We start from the raw sequence: 18670 nt of genomic DNA on the forward strand, positions 1-18670 counted from the left end.
AATGAAAAAAAGTCATTTTACAAAATGTGTGGGACGTTTTGAACGATTTTCTTGAATATTAACCCAACAAGAAAAATTTTAAGGATATAAACTAAATATATACTTTAACTTTTTTTTTTTATCTTTTCTAAAAAATTGTTATATAGTTGATGTAATAGAGAATATGTATATTTTTTAACAATGAAAGTAAATAATATTACATTATAAACAATTTCATGAATAAAAGGATAATAATGTGATTGCACTCACATTTTTTTATTGTATTTTGATCTTTACGGGAGTAAAGTGAATATATTTAAGGTTAAAGGGGGTAAAGTGTGACTATCCACTAAGTATGGGGGCAAGGTGTTATTAACCAAAAGAAAACAATGGTTAATCACAATTAATCTGTTTAAGGTATACTCTAATTTTCACTTTACCCCTGACCTTTTTCTAATTACCCCTCTCTTCCCCCTTTGAACAAAATTACCCTTTATGCCCTTTTGAACAAAATTACCCCTCTATTATTCTAAATTCTTATATTTTTCTCCTTTTTGTATTTTTTGCTTTCCGCCTCTTTTTTTCTTTATTTTCTTGGTCTCTTTCTTTTTCTTTACTTTTTCCTCTCCCACGAGGAACTTCATCTGAGTGATTGAAACTAGAAAAAAGGAATTGCAAAGATTTTTTTTTCTTCTCAAATGGTCATTAAATATTCAAACCCTTTCTCCAAAATAGCATATTTTGATTTTTCAATTCTTTTGCTTTTTTCACATTCCTATTATAGTTTCTAATTTTATTCTTAAAAAATCACAAGATGAATTTGTGACTTGATTAATGATCATTAAATGCAATTTGCGACACATGACATTATACAAAATATTGAAATAAGCTTTTGACATCTTTTCATGCTCTACCCATAAAATCAATTGCAAATTCTAAATAAAGTTTTCTATTAAGATGAAGTATCTATTATGAAGGACGGAAGAGAACAGAAAATAGAAAGCAAAAAAGAAATAAAGTAGGGGGAAATGGGGAAAGAAAAAAGAATAAATGAAAAGCCAAAATAATTATGTGACAAAAATTAAAGGTTAGAGAGTAAATGGGAAATGGGATATTCATTCAGGTGATTAATTGTAATTAACCCAAAATCCAACCAGTAGTAATACGAGTACAAATGGACAAACTTTTCTCTCTCCTCTCTGATTTCATTTCTTTTTTTTTATTCAAGTTTACTGCCAAAAGTGCCAATACATTTCCTTTGTTATTCAATTTACTACTGGTAGTAGTAATTATTCTTATAATATATAAGCGAGACAGAATTCTCAGAAGAAGAGTCTTGTCGGAGCTTCCAATCCCAGTTTCCAATTTCGCACCACCACCGCTATTACTATAGTCCAGGGCCTTTTATTTTGGGTTTTGTTTTGGATTCTTTTAGGGTTCTCGGTGAGTTTTTGTTCTTACACCTTACTCGGTTACTCTCGTTCTTCTCTTCCTTCTTTTTGTATCTTCTTTTCATCTTTCCTTTGCTTTTCATTTTCTTTTTCGAGCTTCTGATTCATCGTTTCTTTCTTCATCTTCTCTCTATCACCCCCGCCTTCCCCTTAAAAAAATCTTTTTTTTTTCCTTCACCTTTGTAATTTACTTCCAAGTGTTGAAGTTTCGATTTTTATTGCGAGTGTTGACTCGGAATTCTTGTTTATCAGTAATTTTGCTGTCAGTTTCGTGTTCGTATACATGCTTCTGTCCAGCAAAACATAAACATATGCACTGATTAATTTCCGTTGTTTCTTTGCTATTCTGCGTTATCACTAGACTTCTTAACTTGTTGTTTATGCCGTCATGGTATAAAAATCCCTTTTTTCCCGCCCCTCAATAAACCCCTCCCTCAGTTACTTTCAATTCAGAATTAACTTGTAAGCTTTTTCCATCTTTTCGGTACAATAAGGCGACCTAAATTTTCTCTTATTTCAGAACTTGTCATAACTGCAAGAGACTTTTAGTGCCGTAAATGATACTAGGACTTAGGACATTTATTGTTTTTCTGAAATGAATGCTCTGGCTTTGCACGAATTCTAGCTTATTTGTCTGTCTGTCCGTATCTGTATGTTGACGTCGCGTGATATAAATGCAGCATCTTACTTTTGCCGAATTCCAAAGGCTTTTCTTTCTTTTCCTCTCGGAATCTACGAAATGAAGAACTAGATATGGTAATTGCTCATTCCTGGTTGTGCAACTCACGGCATTTTGTCTGCCTGAATCTATATTATATTCAAAAGTCATGCAGGCCATCAAAATGATTTCTTTTTTGACGTTTTATGCATTTCTCTGCCATGCTAGAACCTCATCCTCCATCTAGATGTCGAGTACTTCGAGCCTTATCTTCAGTTTTCATTTTCCATCATAATTCCATGCAGTTATTGCTTTTAATTCAATTATATTTCTAGCCTCTAATTTTGCAAGTTGAATACATCCATTTATTCCTTATACGTTTGTTTACTGGCTCCTTTTCTGTATCGTCTTCCGATTTTGAGGCCATCACAGAGAAGGGGGGAGGGGGAGGAAGATTTTTGTTTTTATTACTGGTTCTCCTATGTATGCAAAATGCGTTACTAATAATTTCTCAGTTTTGGTGTTAGAAGGGTATGTGATAATTTGCTTCAGAGAGCATTTGCCTATCATTCTTCTGACGGTATGGCAACTGAGAGCCCCGTGAGAATTGTGGAAAGTACTGGAACTGGGAAATGGGCCTCCTCTAAGGGTGCTGCATCATTCAGGTCACCTTTAAATAATTTGGTTGCCGATGAGTTGGGTTTACTTCTTAAGGGGAGTAAAATTCATGGAGATCATACTAGCATGGTTCCTAATCGTAGTGGTAGTGCACCTCCAAGTATGGAAGGCTCTTATGCAGCCTTCAGCAATCTCATATATCCACAGAGGTCTAGCTGGGATTCAAGTATGGGTAGTTCAGGCAGGGCCTTTGAGTGTTATCAGACTGGCAGGCAACTAGGTGTTGATCCATCCAATTTTGGATTTGCTTCCTCCAATATTGACTTGAGTGCAAGGTTTCCTCAGTCTACCATGTCAAGGGAGAGTTGGCACCAGGTACACGACATTGGCACTCTCAGCAACAGTTGGGGTTTAACACCTTCTGGAAGCAGTGGTGATGGATCTTTACTCTTGGCTAGAAGTTCTCTTTCCACTCATCCTGAGGAGCCTGAAGATGATAACTCAACCCAGCAAGCTTCGGATGATTGGGCTGAAAATAGTACTTCTATACCTGAACAGAGCATATTCTCTCTATCTGGCCGCCATAAAAGTTTGGTGGACTTAATACAGGTATTGTTCACCCACTTTGCAACATATATTTGCATAATATTGCAGAGCATCTTGAATTTTCTTTGGCTTTTGGGTGAGGGAGGGGATTGTCTAGGCAGCTAGGGTGAGCTGTACTGTTTAAACAATCTGTTTGGTCTTGATTTTAGATTTTCCCAACTTGGTCCACGACCGAGTCCAAGAATACCTCTAGGAGTCTGGATGTTCCTTCTGGGAGTATGACTATGTTTCGCTCGACGATTATTAGCAATGTCCAATAACTAATTAGTCTCAGAGGCGTTGATCCCTTAATGAACTTGTTCTTGCTGTTTTACATTGTGAATTTGTGATTGTGTTCTAAATGTTCTCTATCTTGATGAAATTCTTTAGGAAGACTTCCCTCGCACACCTTCACCGGTGTACAATCAGTCTCGTTCAGGGCATGTTACAACAGATGAACCAATTGATGATGAGGTCCAAGCTCTTGAACTGCACAATCTTTCTCTCGATATCTCAAAGTTACCTGAATTAAAATCACCTTCAGATTCTGGTGCTAGACTTGAAATTTCTCACAAGTTAAAAGCCATTGATGATTCCTCCACTACATCCTTGCCAAAAACATCTTATCTTGACAACCTAGAGAGGTCTCCTTCAACTCAAAAGGATGACAGAAGTAAGGACCTGTGCTTGGAAGTTGAGGTTATGAGAGGTCATCCCTCTGCGTCTGATGATAGAAATAAACAAGAAAGCAAATTCTACGAGAAGAACATACTGCAGCAGCAGCTTCCTTTCTCTCAACAATGCTCTCATTTCCAATTTCAGACGTCTCAAGATCAGGTTACTGGTCAAGCAGTTAATAATATGAGCAATGTCCATGGAAAAGTTCCACAAAGCCACTTTAATTTTTCTTATGAGGCACAGCCAGTACTACAATCTCCTGGGTTCACGCCTCCTCTGTATGCTACAGCAGCAGCATATATGGCTTCAGGAAATCAATACTATTCCAACTTAAGTCCAACTACTTTATATGCTCCACAGTACAGTATGTCTGGATATGCATTAGGTTCTGGTTTTATTCCCCCCTTTGTGGCTGGATATCCATCACATACAAGCCTCCCAATGCATTTTGAGACCAGTTCTGCTCAAAGCTTTAGTGATCAAAGTACTGGTGTTTCTACGGGGGAAAGTACTCTACAAGTGGGTGATTTGCAACATTATAACAAGTTTTATGGTCATCAGGGGCTAATGGTGCACCCTCCTTTTCCTGATCCTTTTCATGTACAGTACTTTCATCCTCCCTTGGAGGATGCATATACAGCACCTTATGGTCGTCCATCCTCGATGAATATGATAGGGGGTCAATTTGATTCTTATGCTTCACAAAAAAATCCGAACCTTCCTGCTTATATTGGTGATAGAAAATTTCAGCCTGCACCAAGCGAAAGCATAAGCATTTTAAGTCCAAGAAAAATAGGGACTCCTGGTACTAATTACTATGGAAGTCCAACAGGCCTAAGTTTCATGCCACCGTTTCCTGGATCCCCTCTTGGTAGCCCAGTACTGCCTGGATCTCCGGTGGGAGGGACAAATCCTTCAGGGAGGAGAAATGACCTAAGATATTCTCAGGCTTCTGTGAGAAACACTGGTGTTTATGCAGGATGGCAAGGGCAAAGAGGATCTGATGGCTTCAGTGACCCCAAGAAGCATACTTTTCTCGAAGAACTGAAATCAGGCAATGCTCGGAAGATTGACCTCATTGACATTGCTGGGCGGATTGTTGAATTCAGGTAGTCTTTCCTAACGAGCCCCTTTACTTGTCTGTGTGGTGTCATTTTCTGTGACTATGACTAGAGAAGAATTATTTTCTCTGCATGTCTTACTTCAGTGTTGATCAACATGGAAGTCGATTCATCCAACAGAAGTTGGAAAATTGTAGTGCTGAAGAGAAGGCATCTGTCTTTCAAGAAGTTCTTCCTCGTGCTCCAAAATTAATGACAGATGTTTTTGGTAATTATGTCATTCAGAAGGTGCAAATTTGAAAGTGTACGATCTCTTTCCTTGTTTTATGCGTATACATTCACTCTACTTAGGGAATTGTATTGTCCATTTCTATCGAGGCAGTTCTTTGAACATGGGGATCCTGAGCAGAGGAAGGAGCTAGCGCATGAGCTATCTGGGCAGATGCTAACTTTGAGTTTGCAAATGTATGGATGCCGTGTTATTCAGAAGGTATGTGGATGTAGAGGATATATCAATGGGTGCTTATTCTCTGCAAGTGACAGTTGGCTCTTTAAGGAAGTAAATAGATTTTGGGGTATACATTCTCTAATTATTTGGCAGTTTCAGATACTCTTTAGTGTTAGTATTGTGGTTTATTTCTGTGTTGATCTACTTTGTATTCTTATCAAGTTCTGTACTTCTGTTGGTAATTTGTGTTGTAGGATTCTTTTTTAGTATTCTACTTGGTTCTACTCCAATTTCCTAGGAATTAGAAGCAGTTTTATTACTGTTTAACAAGAAAATTGAATACAGGAAATTTTAACCAATAATAGTATGACTTCCAAATCCCTTCATTCTCTTTATGCACCAAGTAGGCCAGTCTCAGGAATATTTGTATCCCCTATACCTTTCCTGTTTGTCGTCCCTTCTGAATCCTTGAAGCTGAGAAACTTATGTTGCCTGCAAGTGTTTGATTTTGGGGAACATGACCTAGATCGATTCCCTGCATCCTGCCCATGGTCAAAAAATATGATTATTATCAGTGGTTGTTCCCTGTTACTTATAGATTTAACTACTTTTTCTTTTTTAACGGTGTTGATTTCTGGTCGGCTTACATTCCAGGCTCTCGAGGTAATTGAACTTGACCAGAAAATTGAACTTGTACATGAACTGGATGGGCATGTAATGAGATGTGTACGAGATCAAAATGGCAATCATGTGATACAGAAATGCATCGAATGTGTTCCTGCAGAAAAGATTGGTTTCGTTATCTGTGCTTTTCAGGGCCAGGTTGCTACATTGTCCACCCATCCATATGGTTGCCGTGTTATTCAGGTCCTTTGACATATCTTAAAATCTAATCGTCGTTGAAGTTCTTGTAGTGCCTTTGTATCTTTCAACCACTTCTATTGAAATATATCTTTTGGTTTCTTAGAGAGTATTAGAGCACTGCTCAGACGACTCACAAACTCAGTGCATTGTGGATGAGATCCTGGAATCGGCTTATGTTCTTGCTCAGGATCAATATGGAAATTATGTCACCCAGGTTTGTTTCACGATATCACTTCATGAATATGCTGTTTAGAGTTCATAAACCTATTCGTGTACTTTCAATAATCTTTTTAGTTTTGGTGCTCGACCTGATATTATTCTTTACTTTTGTACTATAGATAAGAGATACTCCTCGTGAACATCAGGGATTTAAATCCTTAAGTTGTTAAGCTAGACTATATTTTTCTGTCATGACTGCTGTGGAGTCTCATATATACCAATTCATTCAATTTCTTTTCTAAATTTTACTGTTTAGACTTTCTGATTTCGAGAATCTGTTTCTAAGTCAATTTCACTTTGTCATCTGTAGGGTACTGTTCTTTCCTGTCTCTTCTTTTAGGATTCAGCGCTTTATTATAGTTGTGGCACATTTTTAGGGTTTTTGTTGTATTCAATCATTTTCAAGTTCATTTAGGGAAGAAGGAATTGTGGTAGGTACAGTTACTTGAAGCGTTAATTCACTAATCAGAAGACTTGCTTCAGTGCATATTGTAGCCACGTATTTTCTTCAATTGACTGAAATCAAGACCATTTCTGTAAACTATTTCAAATAGGTTCTATTGTCAGTTCCCATTGTTTGGCTGGTACAATTGGATGTACATTGACTATATTCAACCTTGGGGGTTCTGGAGTGGTTTGAGTTTATCTATGCGTGGACATAATTTCCATCTCCTTCTAACTCGTCTACCACTGTTGTATGGTTTTGGTTTTCATTTTCTTTTTCTTGAAAGAATCATGTTTACTCCCAGTTCTATTGTTTATTTCTTTCAAGTTTTAGTTTAGTTGTCTCTTCCAGTTAACTTGGACCAATTTGGGAGCGCCATATCATACTCATTAAATCCATTAGTTGGGTGATTCGGTTGTAGCTCTATGTCTAATTTACCCTCCTCACTCAGATGTGAGAAACAGAAAATGAATTAGAAACAAATTTCTGATGGTAAAACTTTCATTGTATTCTTATTCAGTCTTGTAATCCTTCCACTATTGGATGGTAACATAGTGCTCCCAGATTTTTCAAAGAAAACTTCATCATGGATTTTGAATTTTGAGAGACTTATATGCATACTTTAATTGCCTGGTTGAGTGGAGTAATAATGCACATATTAGCATTTCTCTTGCAACCAAGAACCATAAATTCGTACTACCACATCCAGTTTTCTCATCTAAAGAACTTATGTTCATATGCCGCATATAATTAACATACATGGGCTAGGATGGATATGTAATGAATGAGATTGGTCAAACCTATTCATTTTTCAAGCCTCAATTGAGTTTGAACTCCGAACGAGAACATTCAGGGTTACTGATCAATTTGATGAAATTGCAAACCAGACATGTTAACCATTCTGTTCATATGGCACCAAAAGTTGATTGATTCAGAGTATTTGATCATCTCATGCGAGCAACTTGATGCATTCAATAATTTTCATGCTGTGGTTTGGACTTGTTTCCAGGTGTCGTCTGTACACTGAATATACAACAGAAAATGAAGTCACTAATCGTCCACAAGCCCCTTCCCCTCCGTATAAATAAGAATAATACCAGGAAAAAATGAGAATAAACAAGACACATATATAATACCAGGATTACTTTTGGTTTGCAGCATGTCCTGGAGAGGGGGAAACAACATGAAAGAACTCAAATTATCAGCAAATTGACTGGGAAAATCGTACTAATGAGCCAACATAAATATGCATCAAATGTTGTTGAGAAGTGTTTGGAGTATGGTGATGCTGCTGAAAGGGAGAGCTTGATTGAGGAGATTCTTGCTCAACGAGATGACAATGACAATTTATTGGTAAGTGCATATACCTCTTGAAAATTTTTTCTCTTCAAGTTGTTTTCATAGAATTCTGACATGGTTTGACTTAATTATTGCTCTGCGAATTATTCTGGGGATTCTGATGGAAACTGAAGCTGTTTCCAAGTGCATAGATTGGAGTGGTCAATTTGATATTTTGAGTTAATTTGGTGCTCCATATTCAAGTTTGGTAAATTTATTTTGCTCCTCTAAAGAGGACTCTGGACATCAAAATGCATAGTTGTTAATCTCTATTTTTGGAACCTAGGTTCACCCTCAATATGTATATGTATTCTAGAAAAGCCTTGTCAATTTTTGTATACTTCAGAAAATGAATTGATTGCAATGCCTTTTGAGGTCCCACCTATGCATTATTAAGATGCATTTATTTGCAATGATTCTTTGACTACTTACCTATTCAGCTGAGGCACCCCATTGCCATGCCTGAAATTGCTTTTATTTTGCAATGATCCTTTGACTACTTACCTAATTAGCTGAGGCACTCAATTGCCTTGCCTGAAATTCATGTTCTAACTGCAGAGTGTCCTATGTGTTGTTGGTTCAGATATTTTGGAGAAGTGAGATAAATAGGTGATGGGTGTGAGAGAGGAGAGAGAATGCATCTTTACATGGACTTTAAGCTCATCTGTGCGAGGGTGCTCACTGCTGTAGTGGCAGTGGAATTTCTTAGGTAAGTTGTCAGGGGAAAGAGGTGGGGGTTGGGGAGGGTGCAGAGGACAAGAGATTACATGACAATTAGGTTTAGTTTCTTGTATAGATGAATACAGTTGGCTCACTTGTTTCTTCCGCATCTCATGATGAGTTATGTGCATACTAAAGTTCTTGACAAGGTAGAATTGGAAGATGGGGTGGAAACTTCCTGGGCTGGGATCAGCTTGGCCTGTATCTAGGCAGCTTTAATACAAGTTTGAGAATCTTTATAAAAGCCAGCCTGTATATCCTTGTTGCCCTGTCTTTTGCGTAACCCAGGTAGATATTTGATGTTGTGTAGTGTGAGTGAACTTAAGCATAGCATAGGATGATTGAGTATCAGCTAATGTCCTTAACAGTTTGATTGTTATCCCCCCTTCAATATCTCCAAGAATGTTCTTCAGTGTCATTCCTTGCCTAAGAGATCCTGCGTCTTTTTTTGATTGGATCCCTATCTCAAAGACAATGCCTATTACCTTCACAGATAAATCTGACGCCAGCTGACAAACTCCTGGAATGTCTCTTGCTAGTAGTGAACCTACTTAGCTTATATTAGTGTTGAGGGCTTTTTTGGATGTTTCTAACTGAATTGGGGTGTGGGAGGTGTTGTCTGGCCAAAGTTGGGGAGAAGAAATGGTGTAATGTAACTAATTGTTCTTTGCAGCTTTGCCCTAATTAAGATTCTACTTTAACCTTAAAGTGAGAAAGAACTTTTGAAGTACTTGACAACTTGTTTATATTGTTCCTCGATTTGACTGTGTGTGTAAATTTGTTGTCTTTGGAGTTTCAACATTTTTTGGATAGCTTTTTAACTTTATTATACAATTGCAAATTGCTAAAAAGGAATCATGGGAACTAACACCCCATGCTTTGGAGCATGGTTTGCCTGGCCTCTTGAAACACTATTTCAGATCGTCTGAGGACCAGTATCATGGTTTACAGAGCATTCTATAGAAGGCCTTTGCTGGTGAAGTTGAGAAAAAGGAGAGAGAGGGGGGCGCCCCAGGGGGGGGGGGGGGATGCCACTGTGTGGAGATTGGAGGATGGTAACTTTTTATTTACAAAATGAAAAATAGATAGCATATGTTTCGTTCTGATAGAGAGGTTTTAGCTTCAACATAAATGAGTGTGTCTGTGTTATTGTCTTCATCAGGAGAATGGCAGCATGACAAGATCACTAGCTTTGTCCGTGAATATTCTTTTTCTATTTTTCCTGCTCTTAATTATCGCCTCTGGGGGGGTTGGGTTCTGGCGGGCTTAGCAGCAGGCTCCCCCGTTGTGGAGGTTTGGGGTGTCATTCCCTGAGATGTATCCCACATCAGGGCTGGGAGGGTTTGGGTTGGTAGTTATAAGTCTCCTGTGGGACCTCAAAGGATACCGGCTTTTGGGGTTCCCTCGGGGTTTAGGTTTGTAAAAATTAACGTAGGCCCTTTGGGCTTCGAAAGAAAAAAAAAAAAATTATGGGTGTTAAACGCTCAACACCAAAAAAATGGTGTGCAAAGATGTGTTTTGACCCTCTTTGTTTTGCTCGATGTAGACAATGATGAAGGACCAGTTTGCGAACTATGTAGTTCAGAAGATTCTGGAAATAAGCAACGATAGACAGCGGGAAATATTACTTAATCGAATCAGGATACACCTGCATGCTCTGAAGAAATATACATATGGGAAACACATTGTTGCTCGATTCGAACAATTATCTGGTGAAGGTGCGTGGAATGCTGCCCCTTTTTTTCTTTGTTTGCAATATGGTGTGACATATATATTGTTGGAACCACACAAAGCACAAAGTATTAAGACATGCAACTGGCTTAGTGGCATGGCACGGTGGGTTGATCATTCCTGTTTGGAGTAGCTAATTCTGTTAACGTTGTTAGATTGAGTACCTGAAGTTGAGTTTCAACTTTGTGATGCAGAGTGTGGGAGCTCTGAAGCTTAATGGATTGGGAGTAAGGATTACGAGAACAGCTATTTATTTCTGACCAGCGGAAGCATTTTGTTGCTGGTGGAGGGGACCCTTGTAATCACCAGCTTGATACTGCTACTAGTGGTTGGTAGCAGTAGCAGTACTAGTAATTTTTTATTTGGGGGATCAAAAAAGTAGTAGTACTTGAAAACAGTACATATCTGTATCCTGCGTCTCTGTCTGTAAGTTGTTAAACTATACAAGTGTATGCTGATGTATAGTGGTAAATTAAATGGGGGTATTTGTTTCAGTAGTAAGCTCTCGAAACATCTACCGATCGATCACCAATGTAACCCCATGTCAAGTAATTTTCCCCAAATTTTAACCCGAATTAATAAAATCTTCGGCCACCAAACCATAATAAATTGGCATTCAACAAAAATTTCATGTCAATCATTTCGCAAAAATTAAATAGCGAACTCACGAGTGTGCCTCGAAAACAGATCGCAAATAGGAATGAGGTAGAAACTTCTATGAATGGTTTTGCTTTCTTTTGCACATTGAATTATACAAGTTGTTTTTTTTTTATTCATTTATTTATTTATGGGTCAATTTTTCAGGGGGCTAAATAAATTGTACAAGTTCTGAAAAAGAACATTGATGAGAGAAAAAAATATATACTTGCGAGATGAAGTAGGATATGTGACAGGTATAAATGATATTGCCGTCCACGAAGAGAACAATTCTGATGGTTACAGAGAATTCCGGTGCAGATAGAGAAAGGGTGTTGAATCAAAAGTAAGGAATGACAAATTGAATATACAGAGGTGCCAATTGCCAATTTTGCTCTAGTTACAAACTAGTAATGATGATTTGTCCGTATAATAAGTCGCGTACCGGTCACCATCCTATTTTCCACAAGAGAAAGGAACGAAATAGAACATTAGCAAGAAGAAGAAGAAGAAAAGTCCCAAAAGGGAGGGGGGGGGGGTTGACCAGCGTTGCCGGTTGATTGGTTGCAAATTATGAACGAATAAATTGTGCTAATAATACATTTCTAGAAGTGAAAGTAAATGGTATGACGTTGAGCATGGAGGCAGCAGTAGCAGGCAACGGGCAGGGCGGGGACGTGGGGACGAGGAAGGTGGTGGGGAAATTCAGAGGCGGCGGCGGCGGAAAGCCCCTGATAGTGATGATATGCGGGTCCCTGGTGTACTACCACTGCGCCTACCGCAATTCCAGCCTGGTGTCTCTGGTCTCCGACGTCTTCATCGTCCTGCTCTGCTCCCTGGCCATCCTCGGGCTCCTCTTCCGCCAGATGAACATCCAGGTCCCCGTCGATCCCCTGGAGTGGCAGATTTCCCAGGATTCCGCCAACTCTATCTTCGCATGCCTCGCCAACACCATCGGGGCCGCCGAGTCTGTCCTCAGGGTCGCCGCCACCGGCCACGACAAGCGCTTGTTTTTCAAGGTACAACAGGCAGGGGGCCCCAAACCCACCTCCTCTCCTACTAAAATACTACTAGTGGAATTTTATTTTACTAACTCCCCGGCCCTTGGTTGTTGAAATTGTAATAAAGTTGAAGTTGTATTTATTTATCAGCCGCTTTATTTATTTATTTGTTACTTACTGGTATTAGAGATTTTAAACTATTGCTGTACCATTATTTATTGTTAAGTAACACAACTAGTAGTAGTAATAAAGAAGACAGCCAAAATGAGTTAGTAGCTTGTGAAATCTTGTATCTCATTTTATTATTCCGGTTGATTTTTAGACGGCATGGGGACCTAAGTGAAGCCAGCATTAATCACTAATTTCTTTTGCAGGTTGTTGCTAGCCTTTACCTGCTATCGGCACTGGGAAGACTGGTCTCGACTGCCACAGTTGCTTATGCTGGTGCGCTATCTAATCTAATTACTACTACTTCCCATTCATTCTGTAATGCTATAGGATAATGATTGTACCGTACCGTCCCGTCCCTTGTTCTTTTTGTTTGTTCCCCTGATGGACGCCATCCACGAACCCCTCGCGTTCCCTCTCTTACTTTCTTTAACAAAAAAAAAAAAAAAAAAAACCCTTTTGTGAGGCTTCAATTGGTGTTATAGGACTTTGCCTTCTATGCCTTTACATGCTCACTGAGGAATCAAGGTTGATGAGCACGTGTTTCTCGTGGTTTTCTTGGAGAAGGGATTGCCCAGCTTCGGTCCAAGATTGAAGATATTAGCAGTGCTGCCTAGCACCACCTCTTATTTTTGCATTACTACCCGCACTCTGCCGCCGGTCTAAAAGCTTCATCTCGTCTCTTTCCTGCCAAAGACAACGAGCTGCTAAGCACTAAATTGGTGACATATGTTGACCACTGTCCTTGTATTGCCGCACCATATTTGTAAACTGCATTTCCAACTCTTGCTTCCATCGCGTATTGGACAGAGTTTGTTTTTTCACAGGCTAATTTGCGCTTGAGGCTCGTATTCTTTGTCGCGTTACCTTGATTTAGGGTTTAGGATCTCCTTCTTGTTGAAATGTCTCGGCAGAACGTTAACCTGCTAATCAAACTGTCCATATTTTCTCAATTGATGGTAGAAATAGAGACCACAAAAGTTGAATTGCCACATTCCTATTTCCTAGCAAGCATCGGCTCAATAGTCAAGAGGACTTTTAGAGTCTTTCCTGCCATCACATTCAGGTTCAAATCGCCTTTGTGACTGACAGTTCGGGTAGAAAGGGCGGTCGAAGGGTTAAAAAAAAAGCAAGCACACATAACTCAAAAATCTTAATTGCCATTCAAAAGTTCAGCTGTGGAGCGGTGTGCTGCATAACTAGAACTAGCATTCCATTCCAAATCCTGGTGTTACACGGGTTCTTCCTTGAGAGTAATTATGAACTTGCGTCTTTCTCCTAACCCCCGACAAAAATCGCTCAAATTTCTTATGCAAACAAGCTGAGCACATGTCAAAGATCTAAAGTTTCAGAAACACGAAATAATTGACATGATGTAATCATACAGTTAATCAGATGTATTTATCTTCAAAAAAAAAAAAAAAAAAAAAAAAAAGTTCCCTCTAGGCTCTGGCGCACACCCAAAATTGCACCAACAGTTAAGCGATAGTCGGTCCGTTGTGAGCAACAGCCAGTTTTTCGGACAACTTCTACTTCAGTGTAGCTCCTTTCCTGGACAATCAAGCAGTAGTCTGTTGTGTAACTTCTGTTGCCCCATGGTGGACTGTGACATGTGGAACCCTAGAAGCATGCCAACCTCCACAGGGTTAGTCGCTCTCACCTTGAACCAAGTAGTACATCCTTCCAGGCTTCATAAAACATCCAGGTGATGCCAGAGGATGGCATGACTTTTAAACAACTTGCACCCCAACCTCTGTAAAGGCCCCTCAATCCCCCCTCCTTGATGACTTCTGAAAGTGCGGCTGCCATATGTGGTGGGCATTTACCTTGTAAAGCTCCCACCATTAGCCGTTTTCTTGCCACTTCTAGAGGATAACTGATTGTGCTGGCTGTTAAACCTGATCGATCACAAAAAATAAGTCTTGTCAAGGGCAAATGAGACGTTTTCTATACCTTACGTGTAACATGTAGAAATAATCCTGTTCCTCCTCGTGGAATTTAACAACTACAAGATACAATTCAGCAGCAATGCAACCAAACGGGAATTTTCTCTGATGAGAAACCAGACGTCTAATACTCCTTGACAAAGCAAGCAACTGGGAAAAAAGTAATTATAACAAATCAAATTTTGCATCCCTGCATCTGAAGCCTCCAATTTGGTACACAAGCCATCAGGCTGCCAACTAGCCACCTATTACTCCTCATTCCTCAGCTAAAAGTGTTTTAAAGAGGTTTTACCAGGTATCCATGGAGTGCAGTATAATCATTCAGCTACTTTATAAGGCACAATGAATTAAAATTTTCACTTTTGAGTAAAACCTGTAAGGCACAATCATGTTATTGACATCTAGCTTCATTAGAGCAAAGGTGTAGTCGCATGTGTCATTAGTATTTCTTATGGACTGAAATATCTTGTATAGACATCTACATCACCAAATTGAACTCTTGCAATTTAACGCGTCATTAGCATTCATCTCTCTTTCTCCATCTTGTCTTGTTTCACTATCCACCTTCAATTGTTATTTCCACTACACCTACTATAAATGACTCTTTTGTTGCTTAGTTGCTCTACTTTAAGTAGTAAAACCTTTGCCAACTTTTTTATAACAGGACGTATAAGCAACTGGAACCATTACACCAAAAGCTTGTCCATCAGTAGAGTAAATGCCCAAATGTTCAGCAAAATCAAAGGCAAGAATTTTATTTTAAAAAGGAAAGCCTTAATGAAAACTCTGAACCAGCACTGTCTCTGCAGAATTCTCACCTGAGAGAGCTCCAAGCAAAAGCATCTCAGCACGATTCAAGGATTCTTTTTTGTTTGCCAAGCAGTAAGACTTCTTCATGGTATCATACATGAAATAGAAGCACGTGCTATATGGGAGCATGCCAATCAACGTAGGTGATATACCAGCATATAAAGCACCAAGACCACCATCCTTGTACATCTTGCGAACAGCAATGGACAGATTGGGATAAATTTCTGGAGATATGGTCAACCGGTCCTGAATAAGATCAAAAAGGACGAAATTCATGCATTACGATTCTCAGAAACATATTAAGAAAGATGAAATGATCTCGTTAGCAATTTGAGTTGCTATATAAAGGCAACCAACAAAGAATGAACAAGACAATTGATGAGAAATCAGACTAAACAACTTATTCCTGATGCACCACTGTAAATTCTTCAAAGACTGCAAGATGCTGAGATGGTTCCAACATCAAATACCTTTAACACTTCGAGTGGATGACAAGCAAGTGTGCTCACAACTCCAGCAGCAGCACCAGCCACAGCAACTGGCGAGAGCCAGGAGAAAGAAAGGTTCAAACTCAGATTACCAATATACACTTTTGAGCAATCATTTTGAATCCATTTCTCTTGTGCTGAACTCATTGCTCGCTTGACACATTCAAAAGTTCCAAGCTCAATTGCCTGAGTAGGTATTATGCGCAGCATGTTAATTGTGTTTCCAGCCCATAGTCCCTGCCAACCTTGCTGTTCGATGACTTGAATAAAACTGCCACAGATGTTCTTTGAACCAATGCCAACTACCATTCTGGTCCTGCATGTTTTGTATTATAAAAAGAGGAATGCGCTTCAATGCAAGGAGTCTTATCTTCCTTATCTGGTGCACACGAAGCCCAACCAATAGTAAGAAAGTCACTTGCTATAATGGAAATGAACCTTGTTGTTCACATCTCTTTGATACTAGCTTAAGTTAGTTTACAGTCCGAAGTAGCCCTTGCTAAGAAAAGATGAAGAATAATGGATGAAGTATGAAACTAATTGTCATGAAAGGAATTGAAACCAAAAGACACATGTTCTACCGTTAGGTTAAATATACAGCCCAGTAGTTCTCCTCAAAGCAGGTGAGTCTGAAGTTTTACGAACCAAGCCTTATGTAAAGTCCTGAATAAGTAAGGGTTTATAAGATTTTGCTCAAAAGTGTACTGACTCTAAGTTTCATTTGGTGCACTGAAATTTGGAGCAGTAGATATACATACAAGCACTTTGGCAAATTGAGAAACTACATTGGGAGAGCTTTGAATGAAACAACTACAGCGGATAAATATAAGGGGCAGAAAGGAATGACGTGCCCAGATTGCCCGGGGTGTGAATCTTTTTAATGATACTCATAACAAACGGGAGAAAGAATAGAAACAAGAAGGGCTGTAAAAAGATTAAATAGCAGTGGAGGGGGGAGAAATGGAAATGGAGAGAGGGGAAGGGGAGGTGAGGGGAAGAAAGAAGAAGCTAAGCATACCTGATGGTCTCGAGAGGAGCAAGAACGGCTTTGGTCATAGCTCCGGCCAAAGCACCGCTAAGAAACTCCGCAACTTCTCGACTCCGGAAAAACTCCTGAAAACCAACCAACCATCCATCCATGAGGCGAGTAAGAACTAAAATATTTATCTTATTTCTTATTTTAGGGGTGAGTTTCCAATTAGACATCAGTGTTAAAAAAAGGGTGATACTGTTAGCAGTAGTACCACTACTAATTAAGAGAAAAAGGAGAGAGGAAGTGGAGGGGGAGGGACAGACATGGAGGCGTGGGAGTTGGAGATGAGGTAGAGATAGAGTCGGAGGGCGGAATCGGAAATCCAACAGCAGCTGATGCTGATGAAGAGGGCGAGTGGTGGTGGTGGTATTGTTGGCAGCGGTGGTGGTGGAGGATGCAGAGAATGATGCTGTAGCAGCAGCAGTGGCATCGGAAAGGTGGTTGTGGAGAAGCAGCAGGTCCTTGGGTACCACCATCATCAATCCGTATAAATCTCCCCCTCCAATCATCGAATAGCAGCAGCTCTTGTTCTGCGATTCAGATTCAACAGCCATCCAACACCACGACGAAGATGTCGTCGACGATTGATTGCGAAGCTGAATTTGTTGCCTTTTTTGGAAATTCGATGGGGAGGAGGCGCCTTCTCACCGGCTTTCCCGAAGCTCAGGGTTTAAGTTTTTTTTCGAAGATGTAGTGGACGATTGATTACGAAGCTGGATTTGTTAGTTTTTTTGGAAATTCGACAGGGAGGAGGCGCCTTCTCGCCGGCTTTTCCGAAGCTCAGGGTTTAAGTCTTTTTTAGTCCGGTGCTAGTGTACCCTATTCTTTAGGATTAATTGGAACTGGACTGTCAATGTTGGATGCGGCCGCTCGAGGAATAAATGATAATTATATAAAATTTAATTTTTATATATGTATTATGAATTTAATTAATAATAATATATATTATTAATGTATATAAAATTTACGTTATCCTTTACTCTTTATGTGTCAATTCAAAAAAAAAAACTATTTTCTTGTTGATTTGGTAGGACTCCGATTATGATGCTGCCGACATTCAACGACCCAAAAGGGCCAAAACGAGAAGAAAAGGTCATAAAAGGATTTGTCGTCTTCGCAATTTGCGGAGAGATCTTGTCCACTCCTCCCAAAAAACAGGTGTCTTAGTACTTTCTTTTCCCCACGTGCAGGTGCAAAGAGATATTTTTGTTTATCATTTTTTGTCCTCTTTCTTTTATTTTCCCTTTTTCTCTTCTCTGCCTGTGTGGCTGTATCATAATAATTTCACTCTTTTCACGTTCCATTTTTATCGCAAAGTCAAGAGATACCCCCATTGTTTTTTCTATATTTCTACAAATATAAAATTGGATTCTCAAAGAAAATAATTTTTTTCAACAATGCTCTTTTGTAGCCTTACTTTTTTTAATAGGTTAGTATATAATGAATTTGACATTATTTATTAATAGTGTTGGTTGGAGTTTTATCCCACCAATCATTTATTGATGGGATAAAATCCAAACCCAACAAATAGGTTAGTATATAACATAATATATCAGTATGTATATGATATAATGTATTATTAACATATAAAATTCAATAATTCTATCAATAATCGGATATTCATTAATCGAAATTCAATAACTATTGCCATATTGTTTTACCAAAATTTAAAGGTTGGATACGAATGAATTTTATAAATATCTAATCTAGATTTGATTGATTGATTTTTGGATTTTTTGGAAGTTTGAACACCTCGATAACCAATTGAATTTTTGGTAAATTGATATTGGTAC

The 18670-nt window shown here is 38.9% G+C and overlaps 3 protein-coding genes across 11 annotated transcripts; 2 read left to right on the forward strand and 1 right to left on the reverse strand.

Moving 5' to 3' along the window:
* The first annotated feature begins 1267 nt into the window (after positions 1-1267).
* On the forward strand, positions 1268-11289 carry LOC113739540 (pumilio homolog 5). Of its 8 annotated transcripts, none has more exons than XM_072046807.1 (11): positions 1288-1422; positions 2111-2186; positions 2604-3315; positions 3682-5078; positions 5177-5318; positions 5413-5520; positions 6133-6345; positions 6446-6556; positions 8165-8359; positions 10611-10900; positions 10990-11289. In XM_072046807.1, exons 3-11 carry the CDS (start codon positions 2671-2673, stop codon positions 11003-11005), a joined length of 3117 nt encoding a protein of 1038 aa, XP_071902908.1. In that variant the 5' UTR covers positions 1288-1422; positions 2111-2186; positions 2604-2670; the 3' UTR covers positions 11006-11289. The 8 variants fall into 8 exon arrangements, with proteins under 8 accessions (XP_071902907.1, XP_071902906.1, XP_071902912.1 ...); XM_072046810.1 differs by having other exon boundaries at positions 2616-3315; XM_072046808.1 differs by having other exon boundaries at positions 2619-3315.
* A 437-nt stretch (positions 11290-11726) lies between these two features.
* LOC113741428 (reticulon-like protein B22) lies at positions 11727-18220 on the forward strand. 2 transcript variants are annotated; one of them, XM_072046814.1, is made up of 3 exons: positions 11727-12450; positions 12807-12876; positions 17909-18220. In XM_072046814.1, exons 1-3 carry the CDS (start codon positions 12058-12060, stop codon positions 17920-17922), a joined length of 477 nt encoding a protein of 158 aa, XP_071902915.1. In that variant the 5' UTR covers positions 11727-12057; the 3' UTR covers positions 17923-18220. The 2 variants fall into 2 exon arrangements, with proteins under 2 accessions (XP_071902915.1, XP_027124758.1); XM_027268957.2 differs by lacking the exon at positions 17909-18220 and adding an exon at positions 13086-13432 and having other exon boundaries at positions 11731-12450.
* On the reverse strand, positions 13741-17743 carry LOC113741224 (probable mitochondrial adenine nucleotide transporter BTL1). The gene is made up of 5 exons (XM_027268718.2): positions 17141-17743; positions 16863-16957; positions 15827-16160; positions 15365-15602; positions 13741-14498 (listed from the first exon to the last, which is right to left on the reverse strand). The coding sequence occupies exons 1-5, from the start codon at positions 17429-17431 to the stop codon at positions 14257-14259; spliced, it is 1200 nt and encodes a 399-aa protein (XP_027124519.1). The 5' UTR covers positions 17432-17743; the 3' UTR covers positions 13741-14256.
* Positions 18221-18670: the final 450 nt, after the last annotated feature.

This window comes from Coffea arabica, chromosome 4e (assembly GCF_036785885.1).
Source record: "Coffea arabica cultivar ET-39 chromosome 4e, Coffea Arabica ET-39 HiFi, whole genome shotgun sequence".
In the NCBI taxonomy this organism is placed as follows: Eukaryota; Viridiplantae; Streptophyta; class Magnoliopsida; order Gentianales; family Rubiaceae; genus Coffea; species Coffea arabica.